This window comes from Anastrepha ludens, chromosome 5 (genome assembly GCF_028408465.1).
Source record: "Anastrepha ludens isolate Willacy chromosome 5, idAnaLude1.1, whole genome shotgun sequence".
In the NCBI taxonomy this organism is placed as follows: Eukaryota; Metazoa; Arthropoda; class Insecta; order Diptera; family Tephritidae; genus Anastrepha; species Anastrepha ludens.
In genome coordinates, this window is record NC_071501.1 from 108,095,030 (window position 1) to 108,109,904 (window position 14,875).

The window sequence follows — 14,875 nt, forward strand, 5'->3', positions numbered from 1 at the left end:
TGTAGGTAATCTTGTAAACCAAATTTTCTAGTCCTTCTATGCTTTGTGGTACCACTGATGGACATGTTCTTAGGGTAACCCCGATACAATCTATATACCTTTCCCAGTCTGTTTTCCTGATATTTCTACCAGGCTTCGGTTTCGGTAGATTTTTACTAACCTCAAACGAGATATATCTATGATCAGAGAAGGAATGTTCTTCCAAAACTTTCCAGTTCCTAATTCTGTTAATAACGGAGTCAAAAGCAAAAGTAGCGTCTAACACTTCCTGTCTATTACTAATGACAAAAGTAGGTTTATTACCTTTATTGCAAACCTGTAGTTTAGTTAAAAAAAAAAAAAAAATAAATAATTGGCGCGTACACTTCTGTTAGGTGTTTGGCCGAGCTCCTCCTCCTATTTGTGGTGTGCGTCTTGATGTTGTTCCACAAAATGGAGGGACCTACAGTTTCAAGCCGACTCCGAACGGCAGATATTTTTATGAGGAGCTTTTTCATGGCAGAAATACACTCGGAGGTTTGCCATTGCCTGCCGAGGGGCGACCGCTATTAGAAAAATGTTTTTATTAATTTTGCTTTCACCGAGATTCGAACCAACGACCTCTCGGTGAATTCCGAATGGTAATCACGCACCAACCCATTCGGCTACGGCGGCCGCCCCTGTAGTTTAGTTCCTATCAGATAATCAAAGAGACACTCACCTCTAGCGTTAGTATCAGTACTGCCCCATATCTCGTGATGCGCATTTACATCCGCACCAATAATTAGCTTTGCGCCAAGCTTCTGCGCCTGCGCTACCAGATCTTTGAATATTAATCTCGGTAGCTCCTCGTGGTCATGTGCGAGGTAACAGGAAGATAGCCACATCCGTTCATTTCCCCAGGCTAATGGTCAATTGATCGGTGTCGCTGTAATTAAAGAGCATGAAAGCATTTATCCATTTTCTTATTAGTACGCACGCTCTAGGATTACCTTTGTTGCGAGCATACATCAGTTTATATTTTTGAGTCCTTAGTCCGCACACAAGTCCAAGTGATACCCATGGTTCTTGAATCAGGACAATATGATGTCCACCCTTGGCCAGGTGGACTATGAGGTTGGCGGACGCAACCTTTGAGTGGCGAAGGTTAGTTTGAAGAACCCGTAACATCATGGTTTCTGGGCTTCCTCTCCACCACCGTTTTGTTAGCTCATCTGAATCCGACGCCAGTAGCTCTTCCTCATCAGTGAGAGTAGTATCAAGTACTCTATCTAACAAGGAAGAGATACTGCCGTCAGTAGATGCCTTCCGTAGCGCTTTAGCAGTGTTAGGACCGGAGCCAGATTCTGCCGTGGGGCCTATCTCAGCTCCAACCGGGTGATTTAAATTAGGCGCCTTGTCCTTATTGTAGACCCTCAGAGTTATGGACGAAAACCCATAGCTTACTACACCGTCAGATCGCGCCAGTGGGTCCACCGAGTCCTTGCAGACTACGAAAGTAGCGCTTCGGTACTCGCCCTTGGGATCGTCCAGCTTTGTGACCTTCCAAGACGATGTAGGAAGCTCCGGATTGCATACCCGAAGCATTTCAAGGTTGAGGGTCTGATGGCTCCGCTGGTAACCAGGCCCTACCTCTTAAACTCGGTAAACTCGGGAAGCCTGGCTTCCACTTTCTTCCAATTGTCAGTCGAAATAGTGCCGTCAGGGTTGCTTTTATCAACCACCGCCCATAGCTGTTAGCCTTTGACAGCTTCGCTGTATGTAGCTGGAGAAGTCTTATTGTTTCGGGGCTTCTTCAACGTGCTGGGGTTGCTGGGTGGGTCGTCCGACAACTGACGTTTTGGGTGCGGTTCAGAACCCCGAGGGGACTCCTCCGTTACCCTTGTCGCCAAGCTAAATGAGTGCTTCTGTTTAACAGACCACTCCCCCTCTGGAATCGTTTTCAAGCGCTCCAGTAGCCTGAAGGCAGCACGTCTCTCCTTGTAGCCATGCCGTGCAGGCTCTGCTACTGCGGAGGTAACAGTCGTTTCAGACTCAGCTTTACCACCTTTACCAGGGCTAGTCCCGGTATTGGTGGTAGAGGAAATTGACTTCTTGGCCGTAGGTTTATTGTAAGTACCGCCGCTTCTGCTGTTGCCAGGTTTGTCCTCAGCACCAGCTTCCGCCGTACGAAATGGGCTAGCCGTGAAGGGCTTGGATGTACTTACACTTCCACTAGGTTTAGTTATCCCAGCTTCCGTCGTACTAAAAGAAATCTGGTTTGATCCAGATTTGGGGGTGGAAGCTATAGCTTCCTTTGCATTTAAGGACTGCTTGTCCATTGAGGTTTTTTAATTGAAAGACTCCATCTGTTTCTTACGATCACCGTCCACCGTGGCAGACATGGTGATCTTATAAAAAGGAAGGGGGAACATGATGGTCGACCGTGGCAGCGCCCCATACCACGGCAAGGTCATGGTTATACCCCGAGGTGACCCGGTATCGAGGTAGCTCCGTAGAAATACAGTCGGACAGAAAACCCCCTGACTGCAAACCACCCAATAGGCACGGGTCGCATGACACCTTGGGTTAGGGGGCGGGCGAGGAGAGGAGATGATGCGATGATGAGGGTTAAGGATTAACAGGTACGTCGGTACGGTGATCTTCATATGATGATTGGATGGCCACCAATTTTTCCATGAAGCGGGTGGATGGCTAGCCAATCCTCATATGGAACTTCCCTCTTAGTTCGTGTTGGGTAGGTCCCCATGATATGGGGGTCAAACCAACACTTAAGCCTCATCCCCGCGAAAAGGAGACCAACATGATGAGGTTAAGAATTTAAGAAAAGTAAATAAAAAATAAAATAAAAAATTTTATATAAATTAAAAATTTTTTAAATAAAAAAAAAAACAAATCAAGGGGTAAAAGTTTTTCAATAACGAAAAAAAAATGTCTACATAAATTAAAAAAAAAAATTTTTTTTAAATAACTTCTTTACAAAAAAATTTAAAATTTTACAGAATAAAAATGAAAAAAGCGTAAATAAAAATAATACAAAATATGAGCTCTACACATGCGCATCATTCACTTTAAGCAAAAATCACCAACTACAGAAATATTCAATAATTGATTTTTAGTTTTTTGAAAAAATTGAATTTTAATTTTGTATTCTATTACATTTAATCGTTCACATAAGACAGAAAGTGTGCTGTGTAAAAGTCGATGAGACTCTTAATGATAAGCCTCGATATTTTCTTTGTTGTAGCGCGAAATGGCACGATTTTTTTAGTGAATCATTTCTTCGTAAATAATTTACCAAGTCAGCAGCCTCTAAATTTTGTTTACTAAAATTACTGCTAGGCCTATAAATCCCCATTTCTTCGAATTTATTAAAATTAGGTTTGTTGCATTCACTTAAATTTTTAAATAAAAAATTAATTTAAATTTTAATTAAAAAAACGGCATATAACAAAGCAAGTAATTAAAATTAAAAACCTACTAAAAGATGCCATAGCAAAAGCCAAAGAAATGAAAATAAAATATGAAACACAAACATAGTATTTACTCACACTACGCTCGTTATGTGGTTACTCACCCTTTTACTCACACACACATTGCACATTTATTGCGTTCATGAGGTTGTCGTCCACGTCGTATGAGCAACTTGAATGGGGGCGATGCTGGTATGCGTTGGCATTCATTATGAAGCCTTTACTGAGTTAGTAAAAGTCATTAGGGAAATCCGTAAGGATGTTGTGAAAAATTGTCGACAGCGGAAAGGTTAAAGTACGAAGGATATATAATCCTGTAGGTGCATGTGTATGTAGCTGTGAGAGTGCAAATTAGCGGCATGCAGTGTTTAATAACGAAAACAAACTACTGGGCTGACATTGAATTTTACGCCTTTGAATGAATGCCGTGCACGCCTTCTGAGGAGGTTTCCGCTCAATGCGATGGTCTATAAATTCACGCTTTGCTAAGTAATGAATGATGAAATATATGCCATTAGCGACTATCAGCTGCAAATATTAAGCAAGAAATTGTTTCAGTGATTACTATGTTCAGCAAGCGTCTGTTATTATAACAGTATTTATAACGGTCTAGGAGTGCCAAGATAGTCGTACAGATGTATGGTAAAATGAGCAGAATGGCAGGAGAAAAAGTCTTAGCGCATTCTGTGGTATTTCAACGACACTCAGTAAACACACTTTTGGTAAAGGGCCGACTGATATTCATAGTGGTAAAAATCGAAAATTTTCATATAACTACAGTTTTAAAAAAATGAGAGATGTGATGTTTTGGTAAATAATGCAGCTCTTTTTTTTTAATTTAATACAAACCATTATTCTTTAAATTAAGTGCGTTTTAATTAAATTAAGAACAACTTTTTTTATAACTTTAGCGATGCTTCCATTGATTGGACAACGTACGTAATAACTACACGCACTTAAAACTGATTTACACTGATTTTTCACTGGTTCCCATAACTCGAAAACTTATGGGAATAGCACTATTAAATTTTCAGAGATTACTGATAAAAGTCTAGGCTTTTAATGAAAAAAATAAGAAAAAAGTCTAAGGAGAAATGTTTTTCAAAAAAATCAAAAAAAATGTACCCACAAAAAAAACTAAACTTTTTTCTGAAATGTTCTTTTTTTTGTAAATTTTTGTAAGAATGCTTAAAAAAACAAAAGAAAAAATCCAAGTGGAAATTCACGACGAAAAAATATTACCCCACAAAATGGAAATGATTTTCAAAAACCACAAACAAAATTTTTCCAACAAGTCAATTAAATTACTTCAATAGTTTTTTTTTTCTAAAAATTTTTTTGTAAGAATAAAAAAAAATTATCTGAGCTATTTTTTGAAAAAAACGATAAAATCTAAGCGGAAACTTTTCCCATACACGACAAGAAAAATTTTCCTCCAAAAATTTTTAATAAGAAAATTTAAGTTTTTTGGAAATTTTTTTTTCTAAATTTAGTGTTATTTTAAACAAATCATTGTGGGTTTGAAAAAAGTACATATACTAAGAAAAAATTATGCGAGCTATTTTTCGAAAAAAAAGAGAAGCCTAAGGAGAAATATTTTTCAAACATGACAAACAAATTTTTTTCCACCAAATGGAAATGTTTTTCAAAAACCACAAAGATTTTTTTCCAGCAAATCAATTAAATTTCTTCGAAAAATAAATAGTTTTTTTCTCAAGGAAAAAAAATTATCTGACTAATTTTTTGAAAAAAAGGTAAAATCTAAAGGGAATTTTTTTCCAGACATGACAAAAAAAATTTTCCTACAACAAAAAAAAAAAAATATTTTTTCTCCCAAAAATTTAACTTTGTTCAGAAAATAATTTTTTTTTTTAAAGAAGAAAAAAAAAATTATCTGAGTAATGTTTTGAAACGAAACGTAAAATCTAATGGGAATTGTTTTCTAGACATGACAAAAAAAATTTTCCCACAAATATGTTGAATAAAAAAATTTATGTTTTTTCTAAATTCAATGTTTTTTCTAACAAAAATTGTTGTAAGTTTAAAAAAAATAAATACAAATATACTAAAAAAACGTATGTGAGCTATTTTTTGAAAAACAGGAGAAATGTTTTTCAAACATGACAAACAATTTTTTTCCACCAAATGGAAATGTTTTTCAAAAACCATAAATATTTTTTTCCAACAAATCAATTAAATTGTTTCGAAAAAAATAGTTTTTTTGCAAAAAAATTTGTTGTAAGAATAAAAAAAATTATCTGAGTAATTTTTTTGAAAAAAAAGGTAAAATCTAAGGGGAATTTTTTTCCAGACATGACAAAAAAATTTTTTTTGTAAGAATAAAAAATTATCTCAGCTATTTTTTGAAAAAAAGAAAAAATCTTAGAGGAATTTTTTTCCAGACATGACAAAAAAAATTTTCCCACAAAAAAAAAATGTTTTTTTACACAAAAAATTTAACTTTTTTCTAAAAATAAAAATCTTTATTAATTAAAAAATAAGATAAAATCTTAGAGGAGTTTTTTTCCAGACATGACAAAAAAAATTTCCCACAAAAATTTTGAATAAAAAAATTTGTGTTTTTTCTAAAATTTCTTTGTAAATTCAGTGTTATTCTAAAAAAATTGTTGTAAGTTTAAAAATTTTGTTCCACCAAATGGAAATGTTTTTCAAAAACCAAAAAACAAAAATTTTTCTCAGAAAAATTTTACTTTTTTCTAAAATTAAAAATTTAATTTTGAAAGAAAATTTTTTTGTAAGAATAAAAAAATTATCTCAGCTATTTTTTGAAAAAAAGTTAACATCTAAGAATATTTTCCAAACACGGCAAACAAATTTTTCGCCACAAAAATCTTTAACAACAAAATGAATTTTTATTCTAAAACAATGTTTGTAGCTTGGCATAGCACTGATCAGCCAATCGACTGTTTTCTTATTTGTAGCTACCTTTACTTGAAGAACATTAGGCTCATAACACATTTTGTTCTGAAAATTATCTAAATTGCATCAATGAAGCAGTGCCATGGCACAACTATTAAAAAAATATTTTATTATGAGTACTTAGAATTTTGCTAAAATAACTATTTTGATCTTATTTCAGTCACAACGTTCTCTTCGATGGCAGTGGAGCTCGTATGGTGGTTGGGTCCGCCATCCTTGTTTATCTACTCGTCTACAATGAGGCTTGCGCGCCAGCTATTGTGCTCGCCAACTTTTTGGCTTGCATTTATGGATTAATAGCAGGTGAGTCATGGGAGTTATACTTACATATACATATACATATGAAGCTACAAAAAATCGCTAGCGCATAATCTAATTAAACTCAACCACTGAATTCACATATTCAATCAAATCTGAAATAAAATCTCCTGTGTAAAAACGTACCCTACCAATTCCTTTTAACATTTTATTTACCTTATTTCCGCCTTTCTTTAATGCTTTTCGTATCCTCACAGCATTCTGCAAGTCTAGTCTACGCTCCCTACAAATGCCCTACATTCGCGCTACCAACAAATTTGACTTCACCTGCCTCTTTCTCGCAACATGGATGGATGTGTTGGCGGTACTGTGTGCCTGTGCAGCTTTGGCGCGTACAATGAGCACCTGCTTGGATGCGATGACAGGTGGCATGGCGCATATTCTCATTTTGGGTAGGTGAATGTGTACGAAATTGTGTTAAAATTTTATTTACTTACTTTTAAGCAGCACTGTAGGTAGTAGCAATGTGATTAAGTAGTATTAATAACATAATTTTTGTTGCATAATTTTAGGCCGCAATTCATCAGCGAATGAGCCATGGCCGGATGTTGTGGGTGTTGCGGTGGTTCTTCTAATTACTGGCATGTTTATGCTGGGCTTGGAGGTATGCAGTTGTTTACTGTTGAATAACTTAAAATAATGTTTTTTTTACATAATTCGGGTGCGCATAGGCAAGTAGAAAATTATCATAATTATAATAATATTTTTGTCTTGCTGAACTTAATGAGTATAGATTTTTTGCTCTTTTTAAGAAAAATAGTTTTCATTCTAAAGTCATTTTAGCTATGGGCCATTAATACTATTCGATGAAGTAAAAAGTTCTGAACAGTAACAAAAAATAACCAGGACATTTAAGAAAGGGACGCAAATTTCTGCATAATCATTTTTTGATATAAAATTTAAATAACTCGCAAAACTTATACACAGTTTTTGGATTTATTTGTTGAGACTTTAATTTGATTTATAAATTTTTTACTCATTTTTTACGTTTCGAATTGATCTTCTATTTTATATTTGGTTTTAAATGTAAGAGAATCCAAGTAAACTTCAGCAGATAAACATTTGAAGTATAAAAATTAATGCAGCTTAGGCTTTCGTTTTAATTCTATTATCTATGCCGCAGAAAAAAAATTACAAATACTTAGCTATTATTGCGTGAATTCAAAATCTAAAGCCTTGAAGACTAAGTTGAGTTCAGCACAAATTCTAGATATGGGAGCGCTGACGCCCTGGTTACTTCTAGAAAAAGCAATTTTAAAGAATTCCGATTGGTGAAGAATTCTAGAGGGAGTATTAAAAGCAATATTTTCTAAACGAGCGGGACAGTCAATAGAGCCACTTATGATTTTAAAGACAAATTAGCACACCAAAATGGTTCCTGTGTTCGCAAGTGTAAAAAGGCTAAAAAAAGGCTACCCCTAGTCAGAGGCCCGAAAAATAATGATTTTCAATAATTTTTTTTTTTTTGCTAAGTCAGTTGCTTTATTTTACAAAAATAAAAACATAACATGAATACAGCATGTTTCGACTTGACTTTAACAAAACTCAAAAAAACAAAAAAATAGTAATTGTAAAAAGTATCGCTGTTTGTGTGGAGCCCGCTTCTCCAGAAGTCTCTTGCGGTGATCATCACAAGTCCTTGGAGATTCATATAAAATCAATCGGATAAGCGTAATTATTTTTTTTTAATAGATAATAGATTGCGCTTGATGGAAGTTTTTTTTTCAAAATTAACAATATGGCGAAATATTTTTCAGATTTTCGAGAAAACAACCGACAATTAATTGTTTAATAAAAATCAAAATTTTTTGAAAAAAATCCTTCGATCAGGCACGAATTTTTTATGTTTTACAAAAGCAGTATAAATTTTATTGAAATCTATCCAGCGGTTTTTAAGTCACACTGATCACCAATTCAAAAAGCACAATTTTGCGAAAAATGCATTTAAAGTTTTACTATCGATTCCGGAGCGCCCGAGCGCCTTTTGTTAATTGCTGAATAAATCGAAAAGTATTTGTCAGACTCACTTCAAATTTTCACACATTTTTTTTAAGATATTATACTTTAAGAAAATGCAAGAAAAAAATTAAATTTTTTGAAAATTCTGACTACCCTTAACCCCTTAGTTGACAACGGAAATAGTAAGAAGGTGGTGAGAGAGAAGAAATTAGTGAGCGGAGAGCAATTTTCGAAAAAAATGTTTAACTCGCTCAAAGGGGTTGGATAGAATTTTTATTTAAGGCCTCCTGCATACTGCAGTTTTGACCTTTACAAAAGTATAACAAATAAATAACTGGTTTGCACACTTTGGTTATGTGTTTGACCGAGTTTCTCCTCGTATTTGTGGGGTGCGTCTTGGTTTTGTTCCACAAATGAAGGGACTTGCAGTTTTAACTCCGTAAAACAAATGGTTTTTTATGAAGAGCTTTTTCATGGCAGAAATACACTCGGAAGTTTGGCATTGCCTGCCGAGGGGTGACCGCCAATCTGGACATATCCAATGCATAATACCGAGATTTAAATTTGTGAGTCCTCGCGAAGGCTTGTCAGTTTCGGCGGATAAAAGCTAACATCGAATATGAGCTATTATATGACTATTTAATAAACATTTTTATTCGCTTTTCGAGAATTTTAAATTCTTAAATTCCTAAATTTTAAAGATTTAATTTTTTATTTTTTAATTTTTAACTTTTTAATTTTTTTTCCTGGAAAAATTTGCATTTCATATGGGAGAAAAATTTCGACATATACATGCATACACATTTACATATATAGTATGTACACAACAAGGTCGAAAGTTTCTGTCCCGATTTTAACAGTTTTTACGCCGTGAGAAGCCCTATGCATCATAGACGGTTTGTAATACTCATTTCAGCTGGGTGTTGTCACCTGTTTGCATCCAAAAAAAAAAAACAATAATTGATTTAGAAAATAGAGATATTGGGTATGAAAGTTTTTCAAGAAAAAAATATCCAAAAAACATTTTTCTTTACAGCGTTGCCACCTGGTTTTTATTAAAAAAAAAAAATAGTGACTTATCGCAAATATTACTTGAATTGCAGATGAAAAGTGTTTACAGAAGCTTTAATAAAAATTATATTTATTTGGTGTTGCCACATAATTTTTATTATGAAACAGCAATTTGTGACAAATTTTAATTGAATTCATAAATTTTGCAAAAAAAAGTACAGCGTTGCCACCTGATTTTTTTTTTAAATAGTGACTTATCGCAAATATTGCTTGAATAGCAGATGAAAAGTGCTTAAAAAATCTTTAATAAAAAGTATATCTATTTGGTGTTGCCACTTGATTTTTATTAGGAAACAGCATTTTTTGACAAAATTTATTTGAATACATGATTTTAGCAAAAAAAAATTACAGCGTTGCCACTTGATTTTTTTTTTTTTTTGAAAAATAGTGACTTATCGCAAATAGTGTTTGAGTAGCAGACGAAAAGAGTTTAAAAAAGCTTTAATAAAAATTATATTTATTGGGTGTTGCCACATGATTTTTATTACGAAACAGCATTTTTTTACAAATTTTACTTGAATACTGAATATGGATATCCGATAAAAAGTATTGAGTTAAGCTTTAGTGAAAAAAATCTTTAGATGGTGTGGTGAAATGTTAGAAATTCTAACAAAAAGAAAATTATTACAAAAATATATTAATTCTAATATACAAAAATATATGAATAAATATATAAGAAGGGGTTCCAATTCTCTTCCTTCGTGGGGAAATCACCTCACATGCCCCTGCCCTCGCCAGGTCATATGCCTCACAGTTTACAAAAAGGTCTGTGTGACCAGGAAATCAGGGATTCTCTGACCAGTTTTGAATGTACCATCATTGAACTGAGGCCCCTAATCGTCACTTGGCTAACAGAGTAAATATTTACTTTCTAAACAGTTAATACACATGTGAGTAGCCAATCAGCTGCTACCTTTGCTTGTAACACACTGCAGTGGTTCGGTAATCTTAATTTAAGTCTGATGGCGAGCTGCTCCGCCAACCCAAGAAGAGTTTTATTGCTTTTACTCTTTAGTTTACTTCATTTCTTTTTTCACTTATTTGCATTTTCATCTTGTAATTACTCTGCTCTACAATAAAAGCTACTAACTAACATTTTCAACGAAAACTTTTTCATAACTAACTTCGGTTGCTCTTCACTTTGCGTCAAGGTTGCATTGCTCACAGTCGTTAATCATAAAATTTCTCACACAAAAATGTCTTTTAGTGATAAATGAGAAAAAGAAAAAGGAAAAGAAGAAAAATTAAATGGTAGCAAAACAACAAATTGTATTTATTGTGAGCCTGTTATTATTGGTCTCCTCTTCTGAGCGTTTTTTCCACTCTATTGCAACCATGAGTTGTGAGATTTATTCGATTTATAAATTAATTAAATTACAAAAAATTGTAAATTAAAATTGTAGGTGAACTTGTTTAGTCAACCTTCATTTCCTGTGCCCTTTTCTCTAATTTTATTGGCCAACCAGAGCCTGCTTAATCTCAGTTGTATTTGATATTTTATTGGGTCGATTAGATTAGATTCGATTATCTTTGAGGTTTGAACTTCAACTGCATTTTTCGCCCTTTAAATATCACAGTGTCTTACCCAGACCCAGTTTTTTCTTTTTTCGCCTCCCATTTGGAGCGCGGCAGCACATAACTGGCTTAGCTACAGAACTGTCAAAGCTCCATAATGCGGCCTCTCAATCACCCTATAGAGTGACTTAATGCAATTTATATGTACATATATCATGAGATATGTCTCACTAAAGACACCCAGCGCGAAATGCTCAGAGCTTTTTACTTCATTTAATATTTCTATTCCATGTGAATTTACTCCCTTAAAATTTTAAGAATAAAAATCAACTATTTAAAATAAATACAAATTTTCAAAACGCTTTTTTTTTTATTACATTTTTTAACACAACAGAATTCCAAAGTCTTTTGCATGATCATGTTGACTGGAATGGTTATCCTGGGCGTCTTGGTAAGCGCCGTGACTCTTTGGAAAGCTGATTCACAGGAATGGAAACGCTATCTTTTTCGACCAAATGGCATTAATAGTGTAAGTAAATTTGAATACTCGTAAGTAAAGAAATCACGTAACTTATACCAAAATACCAATCGAACTGCAAATTTATTTGAACAATTCTACTGCTGTGCACTTACCCTAGGGAATGGTTTTTAGAGGCAAAAAAAATAATAATAAAGCAAATGTTGATATTTATACTTGACTATATACGCTGAATAGATACACGACCTCAATTGATTCGAATGTCAGCTGGAAAGTAACTTTATCGTTCGAATGAACTTCTAAGATTGTCTCGTGTGTAATCTGCATTATTAGATTCAAATTTTTAGGGCTTTTAGTGCTAATAAATAACTTCGGACATAGAGTGTAGCTCCAGAACTGCGTCCTATGAAGATCAATAAGTCACACAGTGGGAGATTTCATGGATGTATCTGTAATTAACTTATAAAATCTACAACTTGTTAGACTTTAGTCTACAGAGTTTGATTGAAGTCGTCTGGAGAACGGCAAATCACGAAACCTGGTTTGCGGTAAGGATGCCAATATAAAGCGCTTATGATTAATAAACTTTACAGGCTCAATTTTGTAGTCGGTCTTCACTCAATATTAAATTTGAATGAAATTCGTAGACTGAAGAATGGACACGAAAAAAACAAGCATTCACCAAAATGTATTCGCTTAAGTGCCAACTTGCGGAAAAAATCGTGCGCAAAAAGCAAGAAAATGGTAAATTGTCGCCCAATGGCATAGTAAAAACTTTAAGTAGTCCGAAATGTACCGTAACTTATGTGATAAAAAAGTTTAATGCAATCTTGTCGGTTGAAAGTGGAAGGAAAAAAAAGGATTTGTGTGGCAGTCACAGCCAAAGAAGTGGTGCCATTATTTCGAAAAAAACTTGCCTTTCACTTCGAGATGCTACAAAACAGGTCTATAGAGCTCGAAAGGTTACGTCCAAAAAGCGCGCAAAAGTGAAGATATACGATTATATAAAAAGATTGTAGCACCTAATCTAAAAGATAAACCAAATAAGAGTGCTAAAAGCACGTGCATGAAAATTATACAGTCAAGACATTCATGCCTGTGGCTGTGTGGTTATGGACGATGAAACAGACTTCAAAGTAGAGAGGAGGAGGTACAGGTGCCTTTAAGCTAAAAATGTTAGACAAGTTCCCTTAAAAGCTGCGATCAAGGCACTGTCGTCGCCGTACTGCAGCTCTCTTCTGGTGAACTCCTGTAAGGAGGAACTCAAACATCTCGATCGAGCGGGAAACATCTCCCTTTTCATTGCTCCTGGGCACAGGAATATAAAGGGAAATGAAATTGCCGATGAGATTGCCAGGAAGGGGTCGACAGAACCGGTTGCAGCTGTCCCTCTCTCAGACATCGGTGTCCCTTTGTCCGTTGTTAAAGGGAAACTACACAATTTCTTTCTAAGACAAGCGCAAGGCAGATGTGTGCTTTTTCGAAAACACTATGGCCCCAATACGATAGAAACAGAACGCTTAAGGTGATGGGAATCCCCCGCCATTCAATTTCCAAACTCATTACGGTGTTCACTGGGTACTGGGTGATCGGTACTCATGCGGAGAAGCTTGGAATTCCGTACAACCCCTTTGCAGATGCTATGGGGATCCTACATAGAAAGAGACTTTCTTTGCAAATGTCCGGCTCTGGCGGCTAGGCGCTTGAGATTCCTTAGCGTGCCCTTTGGGGATGACTTGAAGAAATTCTCCAGCCTAGATCACTTTTCTCTTCTCCACTACATCAACAGCACTGGATGGCTGTAGAAGGTTTTCTCTTCCCAATAATTTTTCCTTGCACCGGTAATGGTCCACATTATGGTATCAAAACGGCACGTAAGTGCTACTTGAAGTGTGCCTGTGGCACTCTTGCCATTTTACCTACCTACCCTCCCTTAAAAGTATTTGGCTTGGGAAGCCACCTGCCAGTGTGGTATGAAAAGCAAACCGTTCATTACAAGAAATCAAGAAATACCTGTATATTTGCAGTTCTGTTTTGACGCCATTTAGCATCGTGTCTTTATAGCCGTCTTGCTATGAACTGGTATGAAAATCACAGCGTAAATATTGATCAAAAGGACCACAACTCACCAAACTGTTAAAACAATTGTGACTCATTGAAAAATATTGGGCAATTGCTAAAACTAAAAAAGGAATTAAAAAGCGATAGATACAGTAAAAAACCTAAGCGAGAAGTCAAAACTAAATTGTGTCATTTTGTTTATAACAAAGAGCATTTATATGAGTTTTTTGTTTAACATAGTACGCTTAAGAAGAAGAAAATAAAATAAAAATCGTTTTGATAGCTTATACACATTTTATGTTATAATGATTTTCGCCCGATCAATATTTTTCGTGTCCATTCTTTATATAATATTTAATCATAAAGTTAACTTTTGAGGGGTCCAATGCTTCTTCAGACTTTAGTTTATTGGATGTTGCGTACGTTTAGTTGCTACAATTCCTGTGTCAATTGGATCATATGCGCATATAGACGCAAGCCAAAATCTGTTCCCAGATTCTTCCATGCAATGAAGAGATAGAGGTTGAGTTGTTAAGGGCAAAAGAATTTCGATTCATTTTTACAGCGACCATATCTTCCTCGGTAGGCTGAGTATGAAGTTATTTTGGATGAATATTTTCTTAACCATGAATGTTGCCAGCCATAAATCGCATCATGAGATTGGATTCAGAAGGACTACTGTGCGGAACTTGGGCGAAGTGCTTAAGCAATTTTGCAGCACAGAGTGTAAATTTTGGAAATAAATTTTCGCAATTTGTAAACATTGATCCGCTTGCTATAGTAATTTACCATTTTTATGGTGATTTAGTAGAGTATACTGAAAAAAAAGAGAAGGATGGACCTTTACTAGAATAGTTGGTTTGATGGAAAACCCATTCAAATGTCTTGTATGTTCAAAAAACACAGAAAATAAAATAAAAAAAATATAATATATGAAAAATGAAATTAAAAAAGGAAGAAAAAAAAGAAAAAAAAAATCAAAAGAAAAACAAATATATATTAATAAATACATAAATAGTTCAGCCGTCACAATGCAGTGTGTAAATTAGAGCTGAACGAGTGTCTTATGCACAATGAGCTT

At 34.8% G+C, this 14,875-nt stretch overlaps 1 protein-coding gene across 2 annotated transcripts in view; it reads left to right on the top strand.

The window, feature by feature from the left end:
- Nucleotides 1–14,875, top strand: part of LOC128863787 (probable cationic amino acid transporter) — a 32,807-nt gene that overhangs the window by 4,335 nt on the left and 13,597 nt on the right. For both annotated transcript variants that reach the window (XR_008454627.1, XM_054103130.1), the window contains exons 2-5: nt 6,553–6,695; nt 6,908–7,102; nt 7,223–7,314; nt 11,650–11,784. Coding sequence is in view for 1 of the 2 variants with exons in the window: in XM_054103130.1 (XP_053959105.1) it covers nt 6,553–6,695; nt 6,908–7,102; nt 7,223–7,314; nt 11,650–11,784 (565 nt within the window). In the remaining variant the exon portion in view is untranslated. The remainder of the gene's footprint in view (nt 1–6,552; nt 6,696–6,907; nt 7,103–7,222; nt 7,315–11,649; nt 11,785–14,875) is intronic.